At 39.1% G+C, this 27,170-nt stretch overlaps 1 protein-coding gene and 1 long non-coding RNA gene across 2 annotated transcripts; both read right to left on the minus strand.

Annotated features, from left to right (window-relative positions):
- Window positions 1–9,137: 9,137 nt before the first annotated feature.
- Window positions 9,138–15,049, minus strand: adrb2a (adrenoceptor beta 2, surface a). Its single transcript, XM_046029695.1, has 2 exons — window positions 14,905–15,049; window positions 9,138–14,546 (listed from the first exon to the last, which is right to left on the minus strand). Exon 2 carries the CDS (start codon window positions 14,544–14,546, stop codon window positions 13,293–13,295), a length of 1,254 nt encoding a protein of 417 aa, XP_045885651.1. The 5' UTR covers window positions 14,905–15,049; the 3' UTR covers window positions 9,138–13,292.
- A 5,483-nt stretch (window positions 15,050–20,532) lies between these two features.
- LOC123957090 lies at window positions 20,533–21,701 on the minus strand. The gene is made up of 3 exons (XR_006821713.1): window positions 21,560–21,701; window positions 20,821–20,955; window positions 20,533–20,591 (listed from the first exon to the last, which is right to left on the minus strand). It is a non-coding gene; the product is annotated as an uncharacterized LOC123957090 (long non-coding RNA).
- Window positions 21,702–27,170: the final 5,469 nt, after the last annotated feature.

The following is a 27,170-nucleotide window of genomic DNA, read 5'->3' on the forward strand; positions in this document are numbered from 1 at the left end:
GGTTAACATGGAACATGGAAAATGCAGGTAGAGAAGGAGATGTGGGTGAGGATGGAAAAAACCAAATACATAACAAAAAACATCTAAACGAGGGATTAATCAATTGAACAAAATATTTCAAAAGATGGTGAGAAATCAGCTAATTAACTAGTTTGTTCATTTGTGTAGCAAATTGACTTTAAATCAGTGTAATACATTCATAGTATAGGCTACATGCAAACATACTAGTAAAAATATGTATATACATACACACATACCACATATGTGCACATACAGGTAATACAGCAACTCAAACGGCAAGAAAAAGTGATTTTCAGATCATGGTTCTCAGGGGCGCGTCATGCCTCTTAGACCCATTTATCTTTATTTGAGAAGTTACTTTTTCTAGATACAATTTATGTGCTATTTCATTATCAGGTTGCAAAAATAACCAGAAAAGATATCAGAGAGACCAACACCTTTGAACAGAGATGACTTTGATGTCAATCCTCTTGTCAGGTACCAAAAATGATGACCTATTGTGTTTCAAACACATTCACAGCATTTCTGCAGTCCTTTAATGCAAAAACGGAGGCACGTGGTAACAATTTGATGTTCTAGTTTAAGATAAATGCCAATGCTCACTTAAAGACCTTCGCAAAAATCGTTACATCTCTTTGGGAACATACCTGGTTTGTCACAGTCCTGATTTGAAGAACATGCTGCATGCTTTACTATACAGGGTAAGACATGCTGTCTGCCTCACTTAGTTACATTGCCCTGTCCTTCACACCTATCACCACCTATCCCCAGGATAATAAGTGTCTTTTCTGGCTACATTATCCTTCAGTGTTGTACCCAGATGAATGAGTTCATTACATCACCACCACCACACAGACACACACACACACACACACACAAACACACACCATCCATTTTCAGCTTGTTCCATCATGGGTGATTGCAGAGTGTGTGCTCTCTATAATATTACAGAAAGGTTAGCAGGTTGACTGCTCCAGTTAACACAGCAAACTGTAACATAATCCATGCTGTCAGTGTCTTCCTGTAACCTCATTAAGGTCAAGGTGACTACAACTATAGCAGCTCGTGATGAAGGTTTGGCCATGCAAGATTTACTCTGGTTTCACTCTATCTGTACAGATTTTCATTAGAGGAGGTTCATGTTGACAGGAACTGTCTCTTCTCACTGGTCATGACCTAAATGCGAAGTTGCAAATGTCTGGGATGGTATATTGTTTTGATAACAGTTTGTTTTAAGTTCCTTGCACTTGAACTAGTTAGAATTAAAAAAAAACATCTTCACACTTAAAGCACAACATGGGGTTTGTCACCCTCAAGTCTTTAGTTCTTTTATTTTCCATGTACAATTTGGTCATTAATGCAAAATGCTTTTGATCTTCTTAACTCACTACACTGAACGTATTTTTGATTTATAGAGCCTTAAGATTCATGCTGTTGGTCTACCTTTATAATGAAAATATTTAATAAATTGTGTCTTTTGCCTTGCCTGGACAGCAAACAAAGTCTAGGATGTCCACTTTCCTGTTAAAGCAGCAGCGACTGATGTGGATATAATGGACTTCCCATGCTAAGTATTTACTATTGGCCTGGAGGAGTGTTTTAAATACAATTCATAGCTTCCATTTCACACACTGTGCCCCTCTGTTTAGTTAGGGTTTACTCTTAGATACTTCTTTGCCACCAGACATTAACCATAAGCCTATTAAACCACATACACACTTGTTAGTTTCCTCTGCACTCCGGCACTTTATCCATATCTTTAGCACCTTATTAGGCATGTGTTCACTCAACTGACAAGCATCTTTGTCTCTCATTTACTAAACACTGATCGTGTCAGGGAATACTGGGGGAGATCATTCTGGTGTCAAAGGGATAAAGATGCCTGACAAGTCTGGCTGTGACGGGTCCAAACAAGGAATTTCTGCACTCATGTGACAATCATTCCTTCCTTTGTTTGTGTTTCTTTGGGATGATTTAAAACCAGTGAGATTTCCCATTACTTAAAAAGAGGAACATTTTCTTACAGAAGTCGACCATTTACGCACATCCACCAGTGAGTGACAACCGGAATTTTGCTAAATTACTCGCTAACAAAGAGGTGCCTGGTTAATGTAACATTTCTATTTCAACAGTCTTGCTGATGAGTGTACAACAGTTGAGGGAGCTGGGAGATACATATGTTCTTCAAAAGTAATTTCCTGCAGTTTAGAGCATGCTATACCATACTACACTTCATAATCCAATCTCCCTCCAGGACTTTGTATTTAAGCCAAGCAGAACTACACTGTAGTATTACCTAAGGCACCGGGGCACTTAAGGCCATCAACAATTACAATTGCTAACCATTAAGAATACAATATACTGAAGCTAGTTCAGAGTCAAATTGATTACTTGGAAGCAAATTGTGACTGTTATTTTGTCAGATAATTGAGCCATTAGGAGAAAAAGAAAAAGACATATCTTAGGCACATTTTAAATGGTATTATTACACTGCACCCTCTTTGGCCTGCGTCAATGTGCCAATTAATTCAAATTTAAACCAAGTCAGCCACTATCAGCAGCAACATGAAGAAACTAGAAATATGAGGCTGACACTTGAAATTAAATAGTACAACACTCTCTGCTTCCTGGAAGCAGTTATGTTATTGTGTGTGACCACCAAAAACTTTCTTGACCTTCTGTAAACCAAAGCCAGAATGCATTTTTCATCACAGAAAACCACAAATAGATGTATGCAGTTTGTAGCCAGTCTTCATTGTGTGCACAAATGCACTGGGCAGTGTCTGTTATCCTCCTTTGGTCTCTGCGAGAAACATGCACCTTTTGTCTAATGATGGGTAGTTAACTGCTCCCCAAAGTAGGAATACTAAAGTGGAAAACAGCTTGTTTGACAAGTAAATTTATTTTGTAATTGTTTGCATTTTCTTTGCAAGCGAGGTTTCTAACTGCCTGTTAGCTGACAGTAACATTTGTGTTAGCTCAGGCTTTTCTCTCTTTTCTAACTTTTTATTAAAGTAAATGATGAGTCCTGAGAACACAATTTCTGCGGAGAGTCAAAGCCATATCAAAAGAAAACAATGACACTTAGTATGCTGTTGTGACAGACTAGCGCTAGCATGTTCCCGGCTTGCTAGACGTTAAACGCTTATTCGCAAGGTACAGTTCACCTAGTAGCTCAATGAGTTCCCTATGATCTTTTGATCACATAGGCTCTACAGACCTGTGTATGTCGCGAAGACTGAGATGACTTATTGTGCCACTTTCTGGTGTGAATGGCCCTTAAGAAGTAGTAGAAGAATAGAAAAAAATAAGGAACACAATAAAGAACACATGTGGCTGCTGTGTCTATACATAAACGCTCATGTGTCCCAAAGAGCCTTTGAGTTAGTATTCATTATGTGATTAACTATTGACCCCTACATTACATTTGTTTCACACCACTAATGGCACATCTATCCCATTGATATCTTGGTAATTTGCTGATTGATTTGGACTACATGTCATATGAACATGGATTTGTTTCTTTAACAATGATCTATTGTGTTGCCAAAGGCTTCATTATTTATAAAGGGGAAAGAGCGAACACAGCACAATCCATCTCCATCTTCAATATTTGAGTCTTAGAGAGCAGAGCATAAATCAGCTGTCAAAGTAAACATTCTCTTATATTCTGAATTTACATATAGCTGACTGCACACATTAAATTAAAAATTGTTTGTTACAGACTGAGAAAATGTACAGGATGACTGTACTTAGTATGTGATTGTGACTAGCAAACATGTTAGTGGAATACAGCATGTTTGAGAAGCAAATTATTTTTAAAGACGTGTTTTATTGCATTTTCTTTGGCCTTGAAAACAGAATGAAGCACATCTTTGGAGTTCATATTTGTTTTTATAACCTCAGGTCAGGTGGAGCTAGTTTTTCAGATTTGGACAAGCTATCATTTGAGATGTGCATACATTCACTTGCTCTCAAATACACACACAGACATACACGCGAACATGCTAGTAAGGCCCTTGGGAGTGAGAGGACTGCAGACATTGTGGTGCCTTGGTCTGTATTCACCAAAGAGCCAGGGGACTTATCAGAGACAACGTTGCCCACACTCTGTATGCAGAATGTCAGTTCCATGATTAACATATCTGAGAAAATAGTCATCCTGTACCAAAACAGAACTTGCCCAGTGCTTTTTAATTATATATATATATATATATAATTTATTTTTTTTACAACTGTGACAACAGTAGGTCTAGATATGGGAATATTGCCTTTTTGTTCTAAAGGATCTCAGGCTTGAGGCCAGATGATGGATATTACCATGCATGGACTTAATATTTGAGCAGACTGTTGGCATAATACATCGGGTATGAGTTCTTCAAGTTTCTCTGTCAGAATTGAACATCATCAAGCTCCAAGAGAACACGTGGCAGATCTCCCCAACTTATGTCTGTACACGTTCCTGTGGATTGCCCTCAGTGGACATCTAAACCAATGAAAGACATGGAGCATTTGACACGATTTAAACTGAAATTACAGTCTGACACTGCAGTCTGACTACTGGTGGATAGTGTTACTTTTGTCAGACAAAACTAAATGAAATATGTTCATCAACGACCTTTTTCCGTGACTAAAATGAGACGATGACGAGACAGCGACAATGTACTTAAACACTGACTGTGACTAACTTAACATGCAAAATTGTCTACGAAAAATGACAAGTCTGAAATGTAATTCATAAAATAAAAACGTTAATAAAATCTGTCTTTCTTTTTTGTCAGTATAATGAGGAGACAATGTATTACTGGCCATATTTTCTCCCTCTAAATTTTCACTTGAACAGTGTTCATTCAGTGGTATTTTTTTCTTCCTGTGCTTTGAATGCTGGCCGACCGGGGCAACGCCTGGTGCGCGAGGAAAACGTTACTGTACTGTGGAGGATGCAGACTCTGGTGAGGAACGCAACATGCTAGGGAGAAAGAGGTGTTTAGATATTTGGCCCCATTTCAAATACAGTGAGGCAGACAAAAAACACAGTGGCTAATCATATCCGACGGTAAGCAATGTGGTTATAAGATTTTTGGAAAAAACACTGCGAACTTGAAGCGGCATATCAAGGCTAACCACCGGGAATTGAAGTAAGTTAATGTCTCCTTTGCAATAAAAATGAGAACAACGCTAACATTCAAAACTTACAAAACAATTTATGTGAGATGAGTGAAATAAAGAATAAATGATAAATATCTCTACTTTGGTTAGAGCAGATTGACCAAAATGCTAATCAAAATTATACTAATGAGTTAGAAAAGACTAAAATGATGGTTAATGACTAAAATCAGACTAAAATACCCAGACTTTACTCAACTAAAACTTAATTTAAAAAATAGTACACAGTGGACTAAATATGACAACATTTGACTCAGGACTAAAACTAAGACTAAATTTTAAAATGGCTGACAAAATTAACAATAGTGGTGAAGTGCTCTTGTGTGCAAAAGTGGATGTATTTACACTGAAGATGCCTATGCAAAAACACTGATATTCAACTGTGAATATCTGCTGCAAACTGCATGAGAAAGGCATAATGAGCTGCTAAATAGCTTTCAGACTGTTTACATAGTCATACGTAGTAGGTCTAAGGCTGGTACTTCAGTTTTAGTTTAGAGTTTACAGTAGGTTATAGGCACAGCATGGCTGTCGTAATTGATTGTTCTCTAGGCCTGCTCTTCCTTTGTTACTTTTGTTAACCTTGTTACCTGAATTAATGGGTCCTTGAATTCAGATAAAACTAGACAAACGCAAGCTTCTCATTTGTAGCTCACAACCACAGATTTTGCTGGCTGAAATGCAACTGTTGCTAGCAGATTTTATCAGTTGTAGCCTAGCTAGCTAATTAAGCCAACATTAGCTCCATGAGTTGGTTTAAAACACACTCTCACTGGCTGACTTATTAATCTTTCCAGCTGACTCAATTTAAAATGAGAACCCTTAATATGGAGTTAATTAAATTAAATTAAATCTTTATTGTCCCACCAAAAGTAATTTGATTTGCAATAGGGTTAAAACAAGCATACATGAGACATAAACAAAGATAAGAACAGTCGTTGCCGTATACAACATCTATTTGTTCATCTAAAAGTACTCCAAAAGAAAGGGCAGCTTCAATACTGTTGGATGCTTCTAAGCAGCAGCTCAGGCTAAGTGCAGATTTAGGGCATTAATTGCTGTGGGTGCAAAGGAAAATTTATATCTGTTAGTTTTTGTTTTGGGGAATCTGTATCTTCACCCAGATGGGAGAAGAACAAACTCCTTCAAAAGAGGGTGGTCAGAGCTGGCTGTGATAGTCCGAGCCTTACGTATAACTTGTTTTTTTATAGATGTCTGCCAAGGAAAGCTATTGAGTGACAATTATTTTACTGGCTGTCTTAACAATGTTAGTACCACATTAAGATTCCCATACCAAGCTATGCAACAAAAAGTTCAAATTGATTCAATAAAATATTTATAAAATAGAGTCATCAAAGTTTTGTCCATATTAAAGGTATTCAGTTTGCGCAGAAAATGAAGCCTCTGAATACCCTTCTTGTAGACAGCAGAAGTGTTAAGGTCAAAGTTCAAGTTTTTGTCAATAACTGTTCCTAGATACTTGTAACACTCCATTGTCTCAATAGGTGAGCCCTTGATTATTGTTGGAGAGGTAGAGTGGGGAGTTTTCCTGAAGTCTATGGCTATGTTTTTAGTTTTAAGAACATTTATCTTCAAGAAGTGGTAATTGCACCATTCACTCCTACAGTCATTTGTATATAGGAGATACAAAAAACAAGTATATTTTGCCTTCAGTTATGATAATTAATCTTACTTAGATTTTAGTTTTTGCAATGATAAGATGTGTGTTTGGATAGTGTTAAAAGCTGATGAGAAATTGACAAATAAAAGCCTTGCATGGGATTTTCCCCCTCAAGATGCCTATACAGATTAAATAGATTAAGATGTTTAATAGATTAAGATTATGTTAGGTAGTAGTAGCATCATCTACTCCTCTATTAACCTGATATACAAATTGCATTGGGTGAACCTTATCAGTCAGGATTTACTTGATCGGTCGCTCAAAGGTCTTCATCACTATTCATGTGAGGGCTACAGGCCTAAGGTCATTAAGCTCTTTTGGATATCTGTTTTTGGCCACAGGGACAACTACAAATTCCTTCCACAGTCTTGGGACCTTATGTTGGGTAAGTGACATGTTAAAAATATCGTTAAAAATGTCACGTAATTGATCTGACTTTTTCTTTACCAATTTACCAGTTATCCTGTCACGACCAGGGCTCTTTCTAATATTACATTTGTAAAACATAGATCTGACAGCATAGGCACTGATTGTAGGTTGAGATGCCGCTGCACACTAATTCAAAACATCAAACAGATCACTCTGCACATTTGTAAAATCATGTTTGTCATTAAAATGTAAATAAAAACCATTCAGGGCATTTGCAAGCTCTATGTTTAATTCAAAACCATCAATAGTGATTGATCTATTATTTTTATTGTGCTGGGACGTCATGGCTTTCATGCCATCCCATACAGCTTTTAAGTTGTTACTGTGAAACTTATCCTCTATTCTGCTCTTAAATTGGAGCTTATCTTTAAGCTCAGTAGGTGAGTTGATAAAAACATGCCAGTCTGTGCTTTCAAGGACTCCTCTGAGTTCCTCAACAGCATTTTCAGTCCACATCTCCACTTCTCTAGTAGCCACTTTACCCCTTTTGAGGAGTGGCTTGTAGGTTGGAATAAGAGAGATAGTGTTGTGATCAGAGGATGCAGAGCTACAGATTTGTATGTACCTTTAACCGGACCAATGAACCAACTGAACTAAATGACTACATACATGATATCACACTAAACGACAGGCAAAGCTAAGTCCCACGTTAAAAGTCACCATCCCCACCAGTTGAGGATCCATGTTGAAGGAAGTAAACATCAGTGTTTTAGTATTGCAGTAAAGAGCTAGTTAGTATGATAAGGAAAATGTAAGATCAGACACTTATTTCACTGTTATGACCCTGTTTGGCTTGCAGCACAGAAATGTATGCTTTATTGTGTATATTTTCAAGCAGAATGTTTTATTTTTGTTACAAGAGAAAGCTTTAAAATGAGGACTAATTTTACCAGTGTGTTTGGAGAATGTAACCCCAGTACTCCAATAATGAGCAGGACAGAGAGTATGGTTAGCCTTCACTCTGTTGCATCCAAAACTGCTCCCACACTGTGGAGAAATACCACACAGTGGATGTTGAGACAAACTAATGTGCTGTAGCATTAAAGTTTTCCTTGGAAAGGGAAGTGACGGTTGGTTACGTCTGTAGTAAGATAGTTAGCTTAACATTTGCAGCAGTGTCATTAATCCTCACAGCGAACAATTATCAATTTACAATTCTTTTTCCACTCTTGTTAATAACAGTGGAAATTGTAGACAGAATGAAAGCGTGAATGAAAACAAGATGCAGCAAGCATTACATAAGATATGTGATGATACTCACATGAAGAGCAGAGAATAAAGCACTGCAGCTGATGAAAGCACATTATCTCTTATTTCAAAACACAGAAAGTATCCAATGTTTTTGTTCACTATGAAATCCAAAGGCATTAACTGATTTACATAGCTAACTGTAGCCTATGCAGTTCTGGTCTTGGTTTTCTGCATTCCTAACCATGATATCTACTCTTAGGGTATTTAATCTTCAAACATATTTTATGCTTGAAAGAAACATGAAAATGCTTTCCACTCTGACTAAGTGCCAAATATCAAGACATTTTAATGGCTCTATATATCTCTGCTGTCCTCCTCCCTTGGATTTCTGGGAGAGAATAAGGTGGTCTGTAATATATGATTACTTGGAGCATTGATCAGACATGCAGTTTCAAAAGGAGAATGGAAACATTTTCATAATATCACAGACTCCCTCCTGTCCATCATTCCATCAGGAACATATGCTGATGACTGTTTTTTCCCATACATAAATAGACTTAACTGCTGTCAGCGTGAAGGCTTGATTTCCTCCACTCACTGGCTTTCAGTTGAATGATCACAAAGGATGCATAAATGAGGACATTACATGCAACATGGACACAATTTATTTAAATACAGTTGATACAGCACGTACACTTGCTTTTTCATAAATACCACAGGACACCACGTGTTGCAACAGGCTTCATTACCTTAACAGTGACAAAAAGTAGTGCGAAAATAGCTTGCAAACATTTAGTAAACATTCAGCTGAGTGATGACTTTTTTCACTCCATAAAAAAGGGTTCACATGTAATAGGTTTACTTTTCATAAGATGGCTAACGCACTATTTAAGTTTAATAGAAAATTCACATTAACATACATCAATTCACAAGAATAGTCCACCTTCAACAACATCTGTGCTGAGATTCTGAAGCAATTGTTTCTCATGACTTTGCATTTTTAGTCGCAAACAGGAACGAGAACTTTCACAACAAGATATTAAGGTACAAGTGAACAGGCATAACTCTCCACTTATATAGTTCATGAACTCAAACGTTGATTTAAAATTCTACGCATGTTTCTTGAAAGTGCTATACAGTGCTGCTTTAAAGGGATAGTTTGGGTTTTTCAAAGTGGGGCTGTTTGAGGTACTTATCCACAATCAGTGTAATACCTGTAATAGATGAGGTCAGCATGTCCACAGTTTGGAGAAAAGAGAAAAAAGGAAAAGAGAGTGTACTGGCAAGAAAGCTAGGCAATGTATTGCTGTAGACAGGGTCAGCAGCAAAACAGACTGATTGTGCAACAATACTTTCTGACCAAAACAGCTGATGTCAGTTCTATGGCTGAGATAATGTAATTTCAAAGGAAATGGCTGTCCGAAGGCAAGGTAAAGTGCGGAAAATATTAAACACATAGCATACACTAAACCTGATTTTTATTTTCTGTGGGCCCTCTTTTAGGTGGCTCAAACACATTTTGCAGCTGACCCTGTCAACTGCAGTACATTGCTTAGCTTCAGTACCGGTAACACTCTCTGATCTTCAAACTGGGGACACGTCAACCTCAATCTACTGCACGTAGTACACTGACTACTGATGAATACCTCATACAGCCCCACTTCAAAAATCCTGAATTATCCCTTTATGTAAGTGACCAACCTAATCTAAATCATGGGAGCTGCTTGTGTGCGGCAAAATTACTTGTATAAATAGGGACAATAATGGATCAGTAATGACAGCTTTAACATTGGCCCCCTGAGTCAGTCCATGACATATATTATATTCTTTTGAATTGAAAATATACAGTATGTGCCACATTGTAACACATCCTATAAGATCTTTAAATAGACTTTTATGTTAGCAGAGTTGGTATGACCATACCAGTGAATAGTACGGTTAATCTAGGGCCAAACGTCTGGGGGAGAACTGAAAGTTCATTCTCTGCGTCAGTAGACTTGGTTTATGGTTCCAAACCATCAGCTGTACTTGGAATGTTTGTAGTGTCAGCTAATCATTCAAGACTCATTGCACATAACTGTTTGAGGAGGTGAAGACATGAATTAGATTCCTACTTATACAGGCGTATTGATGAAACAGTAACCATTAATATCTCTGAGACAGCTGAGGTGCAAGGAGAGGTCACTGCCAGGAGGGAGCAGTGTGGATATATAGTTCACAACACTTAGAAAGGAAATGGCACCACTGTCCACAAACACATCACCACACATCACCATACATAGCAGATATGCAAATGTTCATTTGTGAAGTGCTTCTAAAAATTACAGATGCTTTAAATACAGATCTTGTTCAGTCCAGCAGTGACTCATTCATTTAGCATCAATGCATGAATTAAATGTTATTTATTAAATATTATAGTCATATATCAAAATCTTGGTCTAGAATCTATATCTGGTTTGTGCTTTGCGCATGCTGTACAGTGAAAAAGTTGGGGCAAAAAACCTGGAGAACATTTTTTATGACATTCAACCCCTGCATTTACTTTGCTGTAAATCCATGAAAAGGAAAAACAGACAAAAAAAAAAAAAAAAAAACCATACTGGAAAGCTTGTTTTTCACATGGCAAATATTGACGTATGATGACACCGTGTTTACGTCTGTCCCTATGGTCTATGACAACAGTGCTGACCAAACCTAGCGATACAGTACACAGAGATTCCTCTGAGGGAACAAAGTTCACAGTTTAGACAGTGTCAGCTGACCTTACTCCAGAGGCAACGCTACATGCACTAAAACACAGGTCACTAACACTGATTTAGACTCGCAGAGAATCCCTGCAACAGCCCCCCTCCCCCCTCCACTGCCTTCAGTAGCCACATTTAGCATGCTGTCACTTTGATCAGAACATACTAGAGATAGCCAAACTGACTGCAGAAAGGGGGTTACATCTGCATCAACAGCTCAATTTCTCCTCTTGAGAGCAATGGTCTCACCAGCCATTTAGTGTGGGAAAAGCGGGTGAAATCTCCAATTCAAGCCTTGCTTGCTAAGTGCGTCTTTTCCATTAGTGCTTGCGTAAGTCAAAAAGGGACATTTTCAGGAGCCTGTGATTAGAAAGAGAGTCTCATTTCAGGTTGGCCCTTTGGATCCCATCACAACCTGCAAATTGGGAACTTTGTAATCTACTAAGCTATTTCAGCGTTGTTTTTAAGAGGAAATTATTTGATTCCCCAGCTAAATGGCAGAGATAATGGATTTATTCATGTTTATTGGGCTGGGCTCAGCTGGATTGGGGCATTTCCTGGAGAATGCACACCAAGCAGCGTCTAAAGGATACTGACGGAAACAACTGCGTGAGTGTCTTATCCAAATGTTAGACTGATTTCATAAAGATCTAGACATCCGTTTACAGTGAGGAGACTCTGGGAATTGTCAGGGAGCAGTGACCAAGGTGCACTGCTCAGGAGTGCTGGAGTGCAGGAGTTTTTCTCATCTCCGTTTATCTGCCTGAGTAGTCCCTGCCACTACGTCTCAGGCCTGGAACTTCGTTATCACTTGGCTATTTTGACTGCACTGTTTATTATTGTGTGGTTTGTACCCTTGTGCCATGCCTAAGGAAACGGCTTCAGTTTCAGTAAACCCTGTACATGCTGAAACACAGCAACCACAAAATGTAATAAACAAACAGGGCTTGTGCAACAAAAGGGACAACTGTTATTGTTGCTACTGTGGCCTGAATGCAAGACATGTCTGGTAGGCTGTGCAGTAGCAAAACAAGTGCATTTGATTGTATGCATATAACAGCTGCAAGCTTTAAAGGTCAATACACAGGATTAACCACATTAACCATAATGCCATGTGCTTTGCACTGAAAGATATGAGATACCTTTAGGGCTGATAACGGAATCATGGTGTATACAAACTAGCAATCATTTATCATGTGACTAAGAGAGGATGGCCCTAGGCGTTTCTAAGCTTGAGCCAGTGAGATGAAGATAACTTCATGTCTCTGGTGCTATCTGCTGGCAACAGAAACTCCATGCAAAAGGCTGTAAAACACTAGAGCACGGATCAGGGCCTCACAACATTGCTGAGCAATGAGGAGAGAGAGAGAGATCCTGCCACACCTGTTGTTGACCATCTATCATACTGAGACAATCCATAAAAAAAGAAAAATGAAGCCAAAATTAAAATTTTGCTTGATGCGGAATGTATTTCTTCAAACAAAACACCAAAGAGGGATTAAATTAGATCCTTCCATACTTCTTGTCCATTTTCTAATGGATATAAGAACTCACTATTCATGCTGAATTGGCATGCCTGAATGCAATTTACAGCCTCCAGCATATTTACTTTGAATTTCAAAAACTTTTTATGCTGGTAAATTGTGAGATCACTGATCAGTGAAACACGCTCACAAGTTCAACTGGAGCCAGATAATTAGCAATTATACAATACACAGACCATTTAGTAGAGTAAATAAACAGCTGAGATCCTGCTCTGGTGTAACTCCTGTGGACAGTAAGTTTATGTGAAATTGTTTATATAGTCAGTTATAGTCAGTTAAGACAGAAATATTGAAAAAGATGTGACGAGGTAGATTGAAATTAAAAATGCTAAATGTAACAAAAGGACAAGTGATCTATTTATTGTTTTGAGGAAGAGAAATTCTTTCCTCAGTCTCCAGAGACTCTACCAGTCAATTTGGCTGGCCTTACCTTCATCAGTCAGTTGGAAAAAGATAGTGATAGCAGTGTAAACATGTTTGGATCGCCGTGTTGATGCAAATCTCAGGGATCCCAGTTTAAAGGACAGTTGTTACAGTCATTAGGCCTTTGTTGCAATTCCCGTTGGGGTCTACTGCTCTGTCCTCACTGCAAACCCTCGCTCCCTTCCCCACACACCCTTCATTGGCATCACTGTCTTCTGAGCTGCCCTTACTCCTCCCTTGCTGTTCGCTCTGCCAGCTATGCCTGCTGTAGATGTATCCATTCACGGGTGCAGGGTTCCTGAGGTGGTTCATCTTCATGCAGAGGAGTTCCTTGAAGGCATACCTGAACTCAGGGCTGCGGCAGTAAATGAGCGGGTTGAAGGCAGAGTTCGCATAACCTATCCAGTTGAGTATCCTGAAGGTGAGGTCGATGTTATCCACCTTCCATATGGCCACCACCACGTTGAGCAGAAAGAAGGGCAGCCAGCACAGAGTGAAGATCCCCATGATGATGCCCAGTGTCTTTAGGGCTTTGTGTTCCCGCAGGCAAAACTTGGCCTTCTTGTTGCCTCGTCCGTTGTTGGCCTCCAGAGATTTGAGGTTGATGTTGTCGCTGTTATGAAAACGTCCAACACTTTGGTCAATCTTCTTCAGTTGCTGCTTGGCCTCCTGGAAAACGCGACTGTAGACAAAAACCATTATGACCAGAGGGATGTAGAAGGAGATGATAGAGGAGGTGATGGCGTAAGCCATGTTGGTGTTGAACTCGCAGCAGTTACTGTCCTCAATGCACTTCTTAGCTTCCTTATCATCTGATATCCACCACTTCATGTGGATGGGCAGGAAAGATATCAAGGCGGCAATCACCCACACCAGAACAACCACAATACGAGCTTTGCCCTTGGTCAGCATCGACTGGTAGCGGAAGGGAGAAGTGATGGCCAAATAACGGTCTATAGCTATGACACACAGGGTCTCAATGCTTGCAGTCACACAGAGCACATCAGTGGCAGTCCAGAACTCACACCAAAAACTACCAAAGTGCCAGGTCTTAAAGATAATGTAACAGGCACCAAAAGGAACCACAATGAGACCCATGACCAGGTCAGCACAGGCAAGGGATGTGATGAAACAGTTGGTGACATTTTGGAGACGCTGGAAGCGGCCAATCGCTGTTATTACTAGGATGTTGCCAAAGACAATACACAAGACGAGTAAGGACATAATCATGCCCAGCAGGATCATTGTTGCCTCACTGTAACTCTCTTCATTCTCAGGTGGGACTGCTGACATGTTGGTCGTCGCTGTACTCACATTGAGGTACCCTGTGGGGGTCGTGCTTCCCATCTGAAGAGACCATATGTGGATAACACACACAAAAGCACACACACACACACACACACACACACACACACACACACACACACACAAACACACACACACACAATATCACAATTTTAATCTAAAAGTGGCATGTTAACAACAGAAAACAAGAAACTAACGCTGTTAAAAAAATCTGCATATAATATGTCAATAAAACTAGCACTAACAAAAATGCACTGATGTGTGCTTTATTTTCACAAAAAAAAAAGAACAGAAAGTACAGAACCAACTCCACAAAACACACTTATCACATCCTGTTAGGCTTCAGCAAACACAGCCTAAAAACATGCTAAACAAGCCAAAAGTTTTAAAAAAAACAAACCTCCACAAGTAGATGTCTTGTCTCCTGCCTCCCATACAAAGTAAAAATGTCACTGTTCAGGTAGTTCCAGTATTCACTGTCACATGTCCTTCTTTCTACTGTTTTTCTTAATCTCCATGTGTCTCACTCACTCGGTCCCTCGGTTGTGCAGTGTTTCTTCTAATGTGACTCCCAGGCTATTTGTCAGAGCCCTTATAACGTGCAGTGATGACATCATGGTCAGTGCTCAGCCAATCAGACAGCCAGCCTGCGGAGGGTGCTAAGAGCTACTGAGAGTTTGAACACATTGTCCCCGCAGCAGCGGCTGCATGAGACAAAAGCAGCAAACACAAGCAAAGACTTTTTCTGACTTTTAGCTCTTGCTTTATATCTTAAAAATATGCATAAAATAGTTTAACAGTCCTACATATATTTGCTAATTTTAGAATGCAGGCATTTTGTTAAGAGATGAGATAAAACATTTGGTTCAGTTGTGCAGTCCAAGCACTGAGGGGGTATTAGAGCTCTTGCCTGTTAGTCTGGAACATATTGAAAACAGGTGAAGCTTTCTTTGACTCTTTGTAAAGTGAGGAGAAAGTTGGCAGCACAAGTCATCCAACTGGCAAGTTAAACCAACTTCATTGTATAATCTATGATTTATTGAGGTTTGACTATTACAGCTACACTTGTCCTGACTAAAAATTTAATGTTTGAGTCCTTGCAGATGCATAAAATAAAAGACATTTGTGTTTATGCAATGCTACATTGATAATGGTTAAATAGAAAATTCCCTTGTATTTCTTGTATGACTCTGCAACCAACTGTACCCTGCAGCACACGAACAAGCTCTCACGCTGTAGTACATTAAAATAGAAAGAAAAGGCGGTTCAGAAAAAAATTTGCATTTATGTAAGTTTTCAAAGTATATGCAAAGACTGTGCTATTCATTCTAGTGTTACTGTTCATGTATTGGAAATACTAATCAAATTTGGAGACAGAATGGTCTGTGTTATTAATGTATTAGCTAAACAAACATAGAGCTCTCCATTGGAACCGAAATGCTATCAGTGATAGAGCTCTCCATTGGAACCGAAATGCTATCAGTGATCCAGCTATCCAGTTTGTGCCTCAGCCATGAGTCAACATGATGCAGTCACACTAAATAACTTTCACTATGAATATGTATAGAAATAAATAATAAAAATAATAAAAATAATAATAATAATTTTTATTTCTATAGAGATTTTCAATGCTCAAAGACACTACAATAAAACCAGCATATTAAGTACATTAAAAATAGATGACGCAAATAGAACTGATAAAATACATGAAACCAAGTGAAACAATAAAACTAGTAACTAACAGCAGGTGAAATGTAATTTTATTAGAGGGTTAAGGCTAATATAAAGATGTAGGTTTTGATAAGTAATCTGACTGTGTCCAGGTCAGTGCAGTCTGTGAGGAAGGTAGTTCTGGTGATTTGGTTGATGTCATGTTCAAAGGGGAGGTTGCTGTCAAAAATGACTTAAGGTTACAGATATGTGGAGATGGAGACAGGTTGGAGTTGTTGACGGAGGGTTGAAGTTATGGGTATTTTTTGTGAGAGATTTGGGACCGATAATAATCATGTCAGATTTATTAAATTGAGGAAGTTGGTTTGCATCCAGGTTGTATATCAGTGAGGCAGTGGGTCTGTGTGGAAGAAGTAACTGGGGTGATGGATATGGTGGACATGTAGATATGGACGTCGTCGGCATAGCAGTGGAAGGGGAGACCATGTTTACGTATGATATTTCAGAGTGGCAGGACCAAGCACCGAACCTTGGGGGACGCCTTGTGACAGAGTGCAGTGCCAGTGATGTTGGAGTAGTTTTCCAGTCAGGAGAGGAGTGGTTGATGGTGTCAAAGGCTGCAATGAGGTAAAGCATGATGAGGACAGTGAGGTGGCAAGAATCAGAGAGGAGGAGGAGGTCATTGCTGACTTTGAGGAGGGCTGTTTCAGTGTTGTGTTATGGGTTTTTATACAAGCATAAGCTGTATTTAAAGTGAGGGCCCTGATAACCATTTGGATTGGGGATGCACTTGAGAACTAAACAGTCAGTGGAAAGACTGCGTCCCCAGATTTATTCTGTGAATAAATGTTTTACAGGACTTGGACACCAAGTTAAGTACACCAGGTCTGACACCACACAACTCTCCAAAATCTGGCTTGTGCTGTAGATGGAGCATTTTTCATTTAATATCTGTCCACATCATCTTTCAACTGACTTTGCCTTTGGCTGCCACAAATCAGAATTTAGTTCCTGTCACAGTTGCACCAGATTACTGCAGAAGAATAATCAGTGCTCATTCTGATGTCTGTCATCAATAGATAAAATAATTATTGCAGGCATTTCTTGTTGTGTAATGATTATGCTTTCTTTGACGAAAATCCAGAAAATCACAAGTCCAGGCAATTTCGTTCAAGTACAGTATTGTGGAAGGTCGGGCTTGCTTTGTGAATAATCCATTATGATAGAACAGGGACTATAAACAGGCCTTTGAGTTGTGTTTAGTTCTCTATAGGTGCTTGCAAGTGTGTTTGTGTGTGTGTCAAGGTCTATTCTAACCTCGCTGGGGGGAAGTGATGAGAGTTTCCAGAGCTCTGACCTTCAATGACGCCACAGGCACTGTGCTTTATCCATGTGCTATACTTGACAATGAGCTTTCTCACAAAAGTCCATATGACTAATGATGGATGCAATAACAAATCCGACACGTAAATCTATGTTTGGATCAAAACTCTCGGCATTCATGCAGATGTTACGACACACTTTTTAACATGAAACAACAAAGCTCAGATGCATGCATTGCCTCCTGCTATGATTTCTTATATTGCTCTTGGGCCTTAAATATTTTGTTCTTATGTTGCCCCCCTAGTGTAGGTCCATCTTTCTAGCTCTTTAGTCCATATCAAAATCTCATTATCTTCAGGGCAGATTACCATAAAATGTGTAATTAATATTCATGGCATCCATAGACAGATTTATACTGATTTTGGCGACCCTCTAACCTTTTTTCTAGTTAAACACTTTGTTGAATGACAAACTATCTTGGCAGGTTCCCCTGAACATGGATATTCATGATCTCAGACTGAATTCAAATGTTGTGATGACCCGCTGATCTTTCTTCTAGCGCTACCATTGGACTGACATTTCCACTTGCCCAAGAAATATCAAAATCTTATGCACACATTGCTCTGAATTTGACAGAGCACATCTATTCTCCCTAGAAGATAAACCCTTGAACACTGCTTGAGCTTTCCTCTTGCATCAATGAGATGAAAATATCAACACCGCACCAAAGATAAACATGAAAGTTTGCTGAGCACATGGATGAACCCCATGGCCTTATCTCATGTGCAATCTACAGGACAAACCCAACATGTTTAGGCTCACTGTTGGTAAGGTCAGCATGTTGTCTTCACCCTCAAATATTCAAATATAGTAGGCTTAGTTGCACTCAGTCATTTAACAAGACTTTTCATGTCTCTGGTTATAAACAAAAGCAGATTTTAGAAATAATGAAAAGGCTATCAATTTCTTGCCTAACCTGTATGATCACATGATAATTCTATTTTCACATAGTAATGGGAATTATCTGGGGATGTTGGCTTTGAGCCCCTAGCTCCTTAAAGGCAGGGTAGGTAAGTTTGAGAAACTAGCAAGAAACTGCTGGATTTTGAAAGTATCCAACAGAGAAACTCCCACCCCCTCCCTTCTGGGCTCCTTCCAAAGCCACGCCACCAAAACAAGTCAACGCGCTTTGCAGACACCACAGGAGGACGAGCAGAGTGTGATGAGCGGAGAGGAGCGCAGTGCAGCGGCTCCCATCAGGGGTAAGAAAACATCTAACTTTATTATTATGAAAATAAACAACTAACCCGGCTGTTAGTACTCACTATCAAGCTAGCATGTTATTATTAGATTTAGGTTTAAAAAGACTGAGTTTTAAACAATAACAAGCTGCCTAGCTAACTGTAAGCAACAGATAGCTGTGCTAACAGCTGTGGTAACATTGGGCAAAGCTTAAAACAGGCTGATACACATTTTCTCGTTACCATCAGTTACGCTACACGAACGTGAATTTCGTGTTAGACTCATAACATGTACGTTGTTTTGCATGTTAGAGCTTCCACCTTGACAGCATTATTGTCTCTGATGAGGACTGGACTCCAGAGCCAAGCACAGACTGGGACAGGACTGGGGTTGAGGCGAAACAGAGGAGGAAGGGCTGCCGGGGTCTGAGGAAGAAGAAGCAAGACGGAGAAGACGAGGTGCAAGCTAAGCAGCACATATTCTAGGAGCTGCGTCGAGCTTCACTCTCCAGCAACGGCATATGAACAGGTATATATATACATATATATTTTAATATTAGTCTATTATCTCCCGGTGTACTTGTCTCAAAGTTTCTCTGGTGTTTCCCCCTAAGCCCTTTGGGTGTCAAAAATAAAGTGCTATATAAATGTAATCCACTATTATTACTTTTTTATTATTGTTTACTGATTACAACAACTAACTACAGCTCTGCTTCAGCCATCGGCTCATCTGTGTCATGTACATTGACCTGGTGTGTAATGTGAACACAGAAGTCCTGTTAGAGAACAACAAACCCCTGTTCAATAAAAATATCTAATAATGTTGATAAATGTTACAACTATATATTCCTTTACAGGCCAGAATCTGAGGACTGTGGACAACATCCAGACTACAGTATTTCCATGCACCACACATGGATGATCTTCCAGACCCAGGACAGAGTAACAGACAGTTAAGTCAGGCAGCATACAGACAGTTTGTAGTGTGGCAGTGTGGAGCATTCGGACGGGCTCACAGAGTTGTGATACTGAGTTGGAGTTTCTGGAAGATATGCAACGGTTATCCTGATCCACCAGGAAAGTACAGAGGTTTAATCCTAGCAGGGTGTAAGATGTAATGTCACTAACTGCTACACAAATAATTCCCTCCACTATGTGGATGAATACCTGTACATTGTTTTCTTTTTATGCCCAGGAGGGTAGAGAAAATACAAAGATTTTTCCCTGTTCCGGATAATATTTTTATTCTTTTTTAAATAAAACATTGAAAATGATAAATGCCTTTTCTTTACACTTGCAGCATAAACAATCAAGCAACTACATTTATGTCTTATGTCTGAAATAATGACATCCAAATGTGGTAAAACACTTGTTTATTGTTATCATATACTACTAAAACTACAACCTATATCACAAATAGATCATTTTAAACATCATTAAAAGTAGGTATATACAGGAAGAGACAAGGTGTGTCCAGAGGTGTCCTGACTGATTATGAAGACAGTTCAGACTTGTATGTAGCATCGTATCGCTGCTGTGGAGATGATTTAATATATCACAGTCACCTCTCTGACATGATTACCACATTTCAAAACCAACCATATAGCTTTTTGTTTTATATTTTGCTGTATCTAGCAATACAGTTGGGGCAGGGACACCTGACTGAACCCCATGTTGACGGGGCTCATCTGGTCTCCTGGTTCTGCTTCGAGGCTTCTCCTCAGTAGTAGACAACCGTCGGAGGAGGAGGAGGATGGCACTCTGGAGGTCTGCGATGTAACTGTAGTCCTTCTCCACCTTCAATGAGTACAAGCTCCACTTCCTGGAGTTTTTGTTGTACACCTTGCTGTACCTGATAATACAGAGAGGAGGATCAGCTTAGTGAAAAGTTTGTAACACCTGACATTGTTCTCTTATAGAGTAGTTAGCATTTCCACATAAAAGGCAATCAGTTACAACAATAAATCAGCACAATCTATCTGTATTCCTCATTCTGTATTATATATTATATAATATTTTTGGACTCATCACTTATAAATGTATTGAGTAAAATGCACAAGAGTACTCATATTGCAACGTACTGAACTGTGTCATCAGCTTTTCTCCTGGCTGGACTGTGGACATGGTGGTTGTAATCCAGGCCAGCCAGCGTGGTCCATTCAGCGTATACTGGTGAGAAGTACAGGGCTATGAAAGACTCCAAATCTGCAGGTGACCTGAAGGCACAGTAGAAATAAAACATACAGGAATTTTTACTTCTGGTAAAATAAGTAATAGCATAACAGCAATTACAGTAAAAGGTTTTCACACTGTAGGTTTAGTTACGAACAAAGTCAAACTAAATTATAGGTAGCTTATATACCAGAAACGCAGATACTTGGGGACCTTTAGCCATCATTGTTTATGTATACTAACATTGAAATGTCTTTCTCATAACTACAAACACACTGCTACATCACCACATTTGTAAAAGAGTAACATTCAGTCAAACAACGCAGACACAACATAATCACACAAACAGATTAGATACAAGGTGTAAAGATAGGTGTAAACATATCTATATAACAATAAACCTAGATGGTGAATAACTAAACCGGCGTAGTCTACACCTGCATTGTGTTACCTAATGTTAGTGTCGGAAAACACAGCTTGTCCTGCTGTTTTCCAGCTCACCGACAGCTAGATAGAATTCATCGTCTCTACTCTGGCTCCTACACCAGCCTGCACTCGTAGCTACCGTTAGCTGTATGCTAAGTAGGTAGCTACGTTTGCTAGTGATGAATGTAATCATTACCATCAAAATGATGAAAGCCAGATTACCTGTCCAGCAGAAATGAAGCGACCACGGTGTAACTTTTCAGCCCCTCGGGGTACCTTAGTTGTCACCATCATTGAAAAGCCACGCAGATATTAACTCCGGTTTGACCGCTTCGCTCGTCAGGTGTGAGAGCTGACCGGGTGCGTGCATGTGAGCAGCTCCTGTAGCAGCAGGGCTGGTAGCCATGGTAGCGAGGGAGAGTGACAGTCAGCCAGCCAATCATTGCATTCGGTACGAATGGAACGAGTGGCTGTGTTTACTGCAGCCCTGAGAGGACTACAGACAACCGATTTTTATACTCTTTTTCAGAGCACCTAACTTTTAATATGCATTGGTGTATGAAGACAGTTTCAACAAATATGACAAAAAGTGTTTTAGAAGCAACTCGCCTACCCTGCCTTTAATATTGCCTACTTTTTCTAAACCTCCTTCGACTACTGCACTTGTTAAACTTCACCCTGCTTTCTGTCTTAGAAAGTGGGAGTCTCCACGTTCGATTAATCCTCACTGGTTTCATCCGTCTGTTACATCTGTCTCCCTGTATCCTGTCACTTCTAGGCAGAGTCAATTCAAATCTGGATAACCTAACTGTCTGGGATCCTGTCGCCAGTAAGATACTGTACATCTCTCTGTTTAGTCAAACACTGATACAATAAATCTTCTTCCCCTTCACACAATGTCTTCTTGAATTCACACTTTTCTTCTTCATAGAAAGTTGTGATACTGATTCCCATCCTGCCAACTATACTGTATTTTTTTCCTGGACTCATTGTTCCTCTAAGGAAAGGTTTCAGGAGCGAGAGAGGTGTGTGGACTCATTTCCAGAGAGGAAATGAGTCTACACACTCTTTTGTTGTTCTCTTAAATGTCAAATGACTTTTATGGTATTACATTTTCAACATTTTTGTAAAAATAAACATAACCAAAGAAACGCTTATTCTGCTCCTTGCTGAGAGATAGATGAGAAGATCGATCCCACTCTCATGAATGTACTTTAATTATGAAACTAGGGTCAGCAGCTGATTAGTTTAGATTAGCATAAAGACTGGAAGCAGGGGGAAACAACTAGCCTGGCTCTGTTACAGAGCAGAGATGTAAGAACAAGTTGTAGATTTATGGGGAGTTACATGCTAGTTCTGTTTCTTCACCAGGCAGAGCTAGCTGTTTCCCCTGCTTCCAGTTTGCTATGATAAGCTAATCATCTTTAGCATACTGACATTGGAGTGGTATTGATCTTCTCATCTAACTCTCGATAAGATACTGAATAAGAGTATTTCCCCGGATGTTGGACAGTGCATTTAAATATCAACTAAATTCTTACACAGTACAGTACAAAATAGTGACAAGCAGCAGAGTTCATTTAACACATCTAGGCAGTGCTGAACACCAGAGTCCTATCAGACATTATGAGTTAACAGACTTTTTTTAAAAATTTTTTTCATTAAATATCAACACTGAAAAATCGGTGGAACATTTGTAGTTTGGCAGATTAGAATTTGAAATAAACTATTAGCTTAATTATATGACAAATGTATTTGTTGATGTATGACAAGCACACACATACATTCATCTCTGTCATACCCACCTGCAAACACACACACACACACACACACACACATGAATCCACAAACACACAAGATTTTACTTGTACACACATGCAAATACAGAAATTTCCTCACCCCTACACTTCTTCTACAGGAGACAAATCAAATGAATGAAAACATCAAAACATTTATTTCAAATCAAATATGATGATGATAAAAAAATCTATTCTAATAGTCAATAAATAATCTATTTAATCTCTGTCTGACTCAAGGAATTAATGTCCAGGCCAGTCATGTCCTTATTTAACTCACTGGAACAAAGACATTCCCCTTGGGATTAATTCAGAGAGTGAACCACTAATTGAGTCTGTGGTAATGGCCCCTAGGGGACTGTGGGTGAGGTCCACCCAAAAACAAACGAGTGTATGACCATCAAAGACCAAAAAATCCAACACTATTTGCACTACGCTGCAACTACAGAGGCAGAGCATGTTTTTGTTGCAAGTGGAAAGTATCCAAGTTGGTATTACGTGTGGTTCAGATAAACAGAAACAGAAGGACAAAACAATTTTGTATATCTCAAATGGATCAGACTAAGCAGTTATTTACCGGGTGTATGACTCATTGTTCATTCAGTTTGCATCTGATAAACAAGTTTGGGCTGTGGCGTCCAGACAGAGCTCAATGTATAAGATAAATAAATAAAAAGTTATATATATCACATACAGTACATTACACAGTTAGTTTCACACACTCACTGCTGCTCTTATTTTTACAAGCAGGAATTTCTTAACATTTCACTAGCATACATCAACAAATGTCTGCCTGTATGGCATTAATGGTAATAAAAATAATGTCCCAGTTATCGTTAACTCAACTGTACTCAATGAAAGAGGGCAGAAAGGCTTCCCAAAGCCTTTCTTCACTTGGCAGAAAAATTGCCAGTCTCATGAGAGCCACTTTAATTGTCGTGACACACAAAGAGAAGCACTTACAGAGGGTATTAGATTTATTATTAGACATGTTTGAGGAGGTTTAAGGTTAAATGCCTGGATTGACCCAATGACCTAGCTTAACCAGAATTTCCTGTTGGAGAACATGGATTCTGCCTTAACTCTGGGACTTGAAGCAGGATTTACAGTGTGAATTAGGTAGTCAAGATCTGAGCTGAACTATTACCTTTGTTTAACCCTATGGTAAGAACAGTAATGAATAACTGTCCTTGTGAATTAAGTAGTGTACAAATCTGGACCATTCAGCTAAAAAGTCCCCATAGATCTACGGTCAGTACAGAAGGGATTTATAATCCATCCTTGGGGTTGGGCCACTATTTTTTTTAAAGCAAACTACTTAGATTAATTAGATTAATATAAAGAAAAAGATATCAAAACTAAATGTTCCTCTCCTGAGACATTTATACAGCATCCTATGCTGTTTCTGTTGTTGGTGCCATTTGAAATCTGATTATAGTGTTGTCTCATTTACTGTTAATGGCCAAAGGCAGTGATAAATATGATGGCAGTACAGTAAATAGAGATATCAATAAATGAACAGCTACCATTTCTGTCTCCCAAACAGACTGAATGAAAGTGATGGACTGGAGGCATCTGAGGTCCAATCCTGGAGCTTCCAACAATATTAACCATCTACATAAATTCTTGGACACCAGTTAGTTTTAATGGAATGGAAATAAGGATGCAAGCCACTTTCTCTCCATGCCTAAATTAGTTTTTAGCCCTCTTTCACATGCTTTGAGCACTCTCTATCGCTTTATCCTTTACCCTACAGAAAATGGATTTATAATTTCTGACCTGTTGTAACCTACCACTTATAACTTAGACACCTGAGAATAAGGTTGACCCGTGAAATTAAAGTCCTTTGTTCTTCCAACTTCTTGATTCTTGATTGCTTTCTCTTTGCCACTTAAGGAAACAATTCATCCTCTAACAACTCCCCAGCTAGATCCTGCCCACCTTCCAAGCTCTAATTCAGTGATTAATTGCAGAAAAATGTCAACTTTTGACCTGCTCCACGCCAAGAAAGAAAGGGATGCGAAACCAATGAGTATCTCTGGTTTTGTTTTTGTCATGACTTTGGCAGACATCCAACTTGTATAAATAGCTGCAGTCTTTCCACTGAAGCCACGAGTTATGAGACCTATTCACAAGATGCATTTATTGTGAAAGAGACAGTTGTGATGTGTTACTTATGGTTCAACGATAATACTTGGGGAGGAGAGCTTACCATTCCTTTGGCAGTGGGTAAACTGAAAACAGATGAATGGAATCACAAACCACAAGCTCAGTCATTTATTACTTATTTATCACTCATTTATCAAACTGTTAGAATGTACCACCCTTCCACACACACATATACATGGAAATGTACAAAATGGCTAGCAGTGACAATTAACTAACTGTTGTTTACAGCCTCTAATTATTAAAACCAGAGCGCATTGACAGACCACAACAATCTCAGAAAAAGTGACAAAGGAAAAGCCACATTTAAATGAACTTTGAGATATTTTATAATACCTCTCGACATGACCCAACATTCTCTTCTGATGCTCTGTGTGTGTGTGTGGACCTCACGCCCCACCTTAACTGCATGCAGCTGGATGGTACCCCCTCCATTAGAATTCATAAAGAAATATATGGTGTCTGAAAATAATCGGGATATGCATCTCTATTACTGAGGCAGATGCATCTCGATGCACTGCAAACGGTCCAATACATTGAAGATACATACGAAGCGACTACTAATGTGGTACGATCCAGTTCACCCCTATTACAATATCGCAATGTAATAGATTAAGCATATGCTATGCAACTTAATATGGTACTGAGAGTTTCATTTTTTTTTTATTGCATTAATGATTTGTGTCTCTACTACTGCAACTATGTAAGCATCTCATTTATGCAGTTTATTTTTAACCTCTAACAAAAGATAAAATAAAACCTTGCCTTGAACCAGTCCTTTTTCTCTATCTCCAGTTAATCTTTTATAAGCAATCACACACTTAACAGTTTTAGGAAGTTGCAATACTTGCTCACCAGTCTTGTACTGCTGGAGATAGCCAGAGCTGAATCTGATGGGGAGGGCAAGGCAGACGTCTCCGCACTCACACCATGTCGCAGCTTCAGTCTCTCTTGAAAAACTCCAATGTGTATCCAAACATTTGATTTGTAGGAATTTGGACGAACATGTTGCTCTTCCTCCTCCATGTTAATCAAACATGACACACATCGGCCTTCTTAGTGGCTGACAGACTACTGGCAGCAGTGGAGTTGAGAAACAATTTAGGAGGAATCAATCTGAATGTAATGAATACAATTTGATACCAAATGATTGGTCACATTTCTAAATAATAAAGGCATATGGACTCTACTAATAAGTGTATTTAAATAAATCAAAAATTACTGACGCAAAGATGTACACCTCGAGGTCATCCTAAATTGTAACTGATACACACTTTTTTAACAATCGCATCTTCAACTTTTTATGCTGGTGCACCGATGCGAATCAGTGAATCTTACCATCCCTAGAAAATAATGTCAGAGACTATGTACTGCATATCACCTCCACCTGATGAAGAGAAAGCGATCTGTACTGGCAGAGGACAAAAAGGCACATGATGAGGGCAAGTCCCTACAGGAAAGACAGCTGCCCCTCCAAATTCCATGTTTATCTTTCACTTTAGCTTTCATACCACATGTTCCTTGTGACCGCACATGCGCACCACCAGGGGAACCATGGTGCGCACCATGATGGGAACCGTGGGACTATGGTTAATGTTGGCTGTGTGCATACTATGATGTATAGGCTTATTAAATTTACTTGGTTTTGTGTTGAAGGAGAGCTGGCTATCAGGCACCTGTATTCTGCTGAAATGCGCATATAGCTTGTGTGAGGTGCAATTATTTATAAGGAGGATTTGCATTTCTCTTAAAGCAACATTATGTAAGAGGTGTTTTTTTTTGTATGATTTGGTGCCTCGACTATTTCAGAGTGTCATTCACCCATGTCATAAATAAGCACAACTGCATGTGCATTTGTTATGATTGCATTA

Source organism: Micropterus dolomieu, linkage group LG19 (genome assembly GCF_021292245.1).
Source record: "Micropterus dolomieu isolate WLL.071019.BEF.003 ecotype Adirondacks linkage group LG19, ASM2129224v1, whole genome shotgun sequence".
Classification (NCBI taxonomy): domain Eukaryota; kingdom Metazoa; phylum Chordata; class Actinopteri; order Centrarchiformes; family Centrarchidae; genus Micropterus; species Micropterus dolomieu.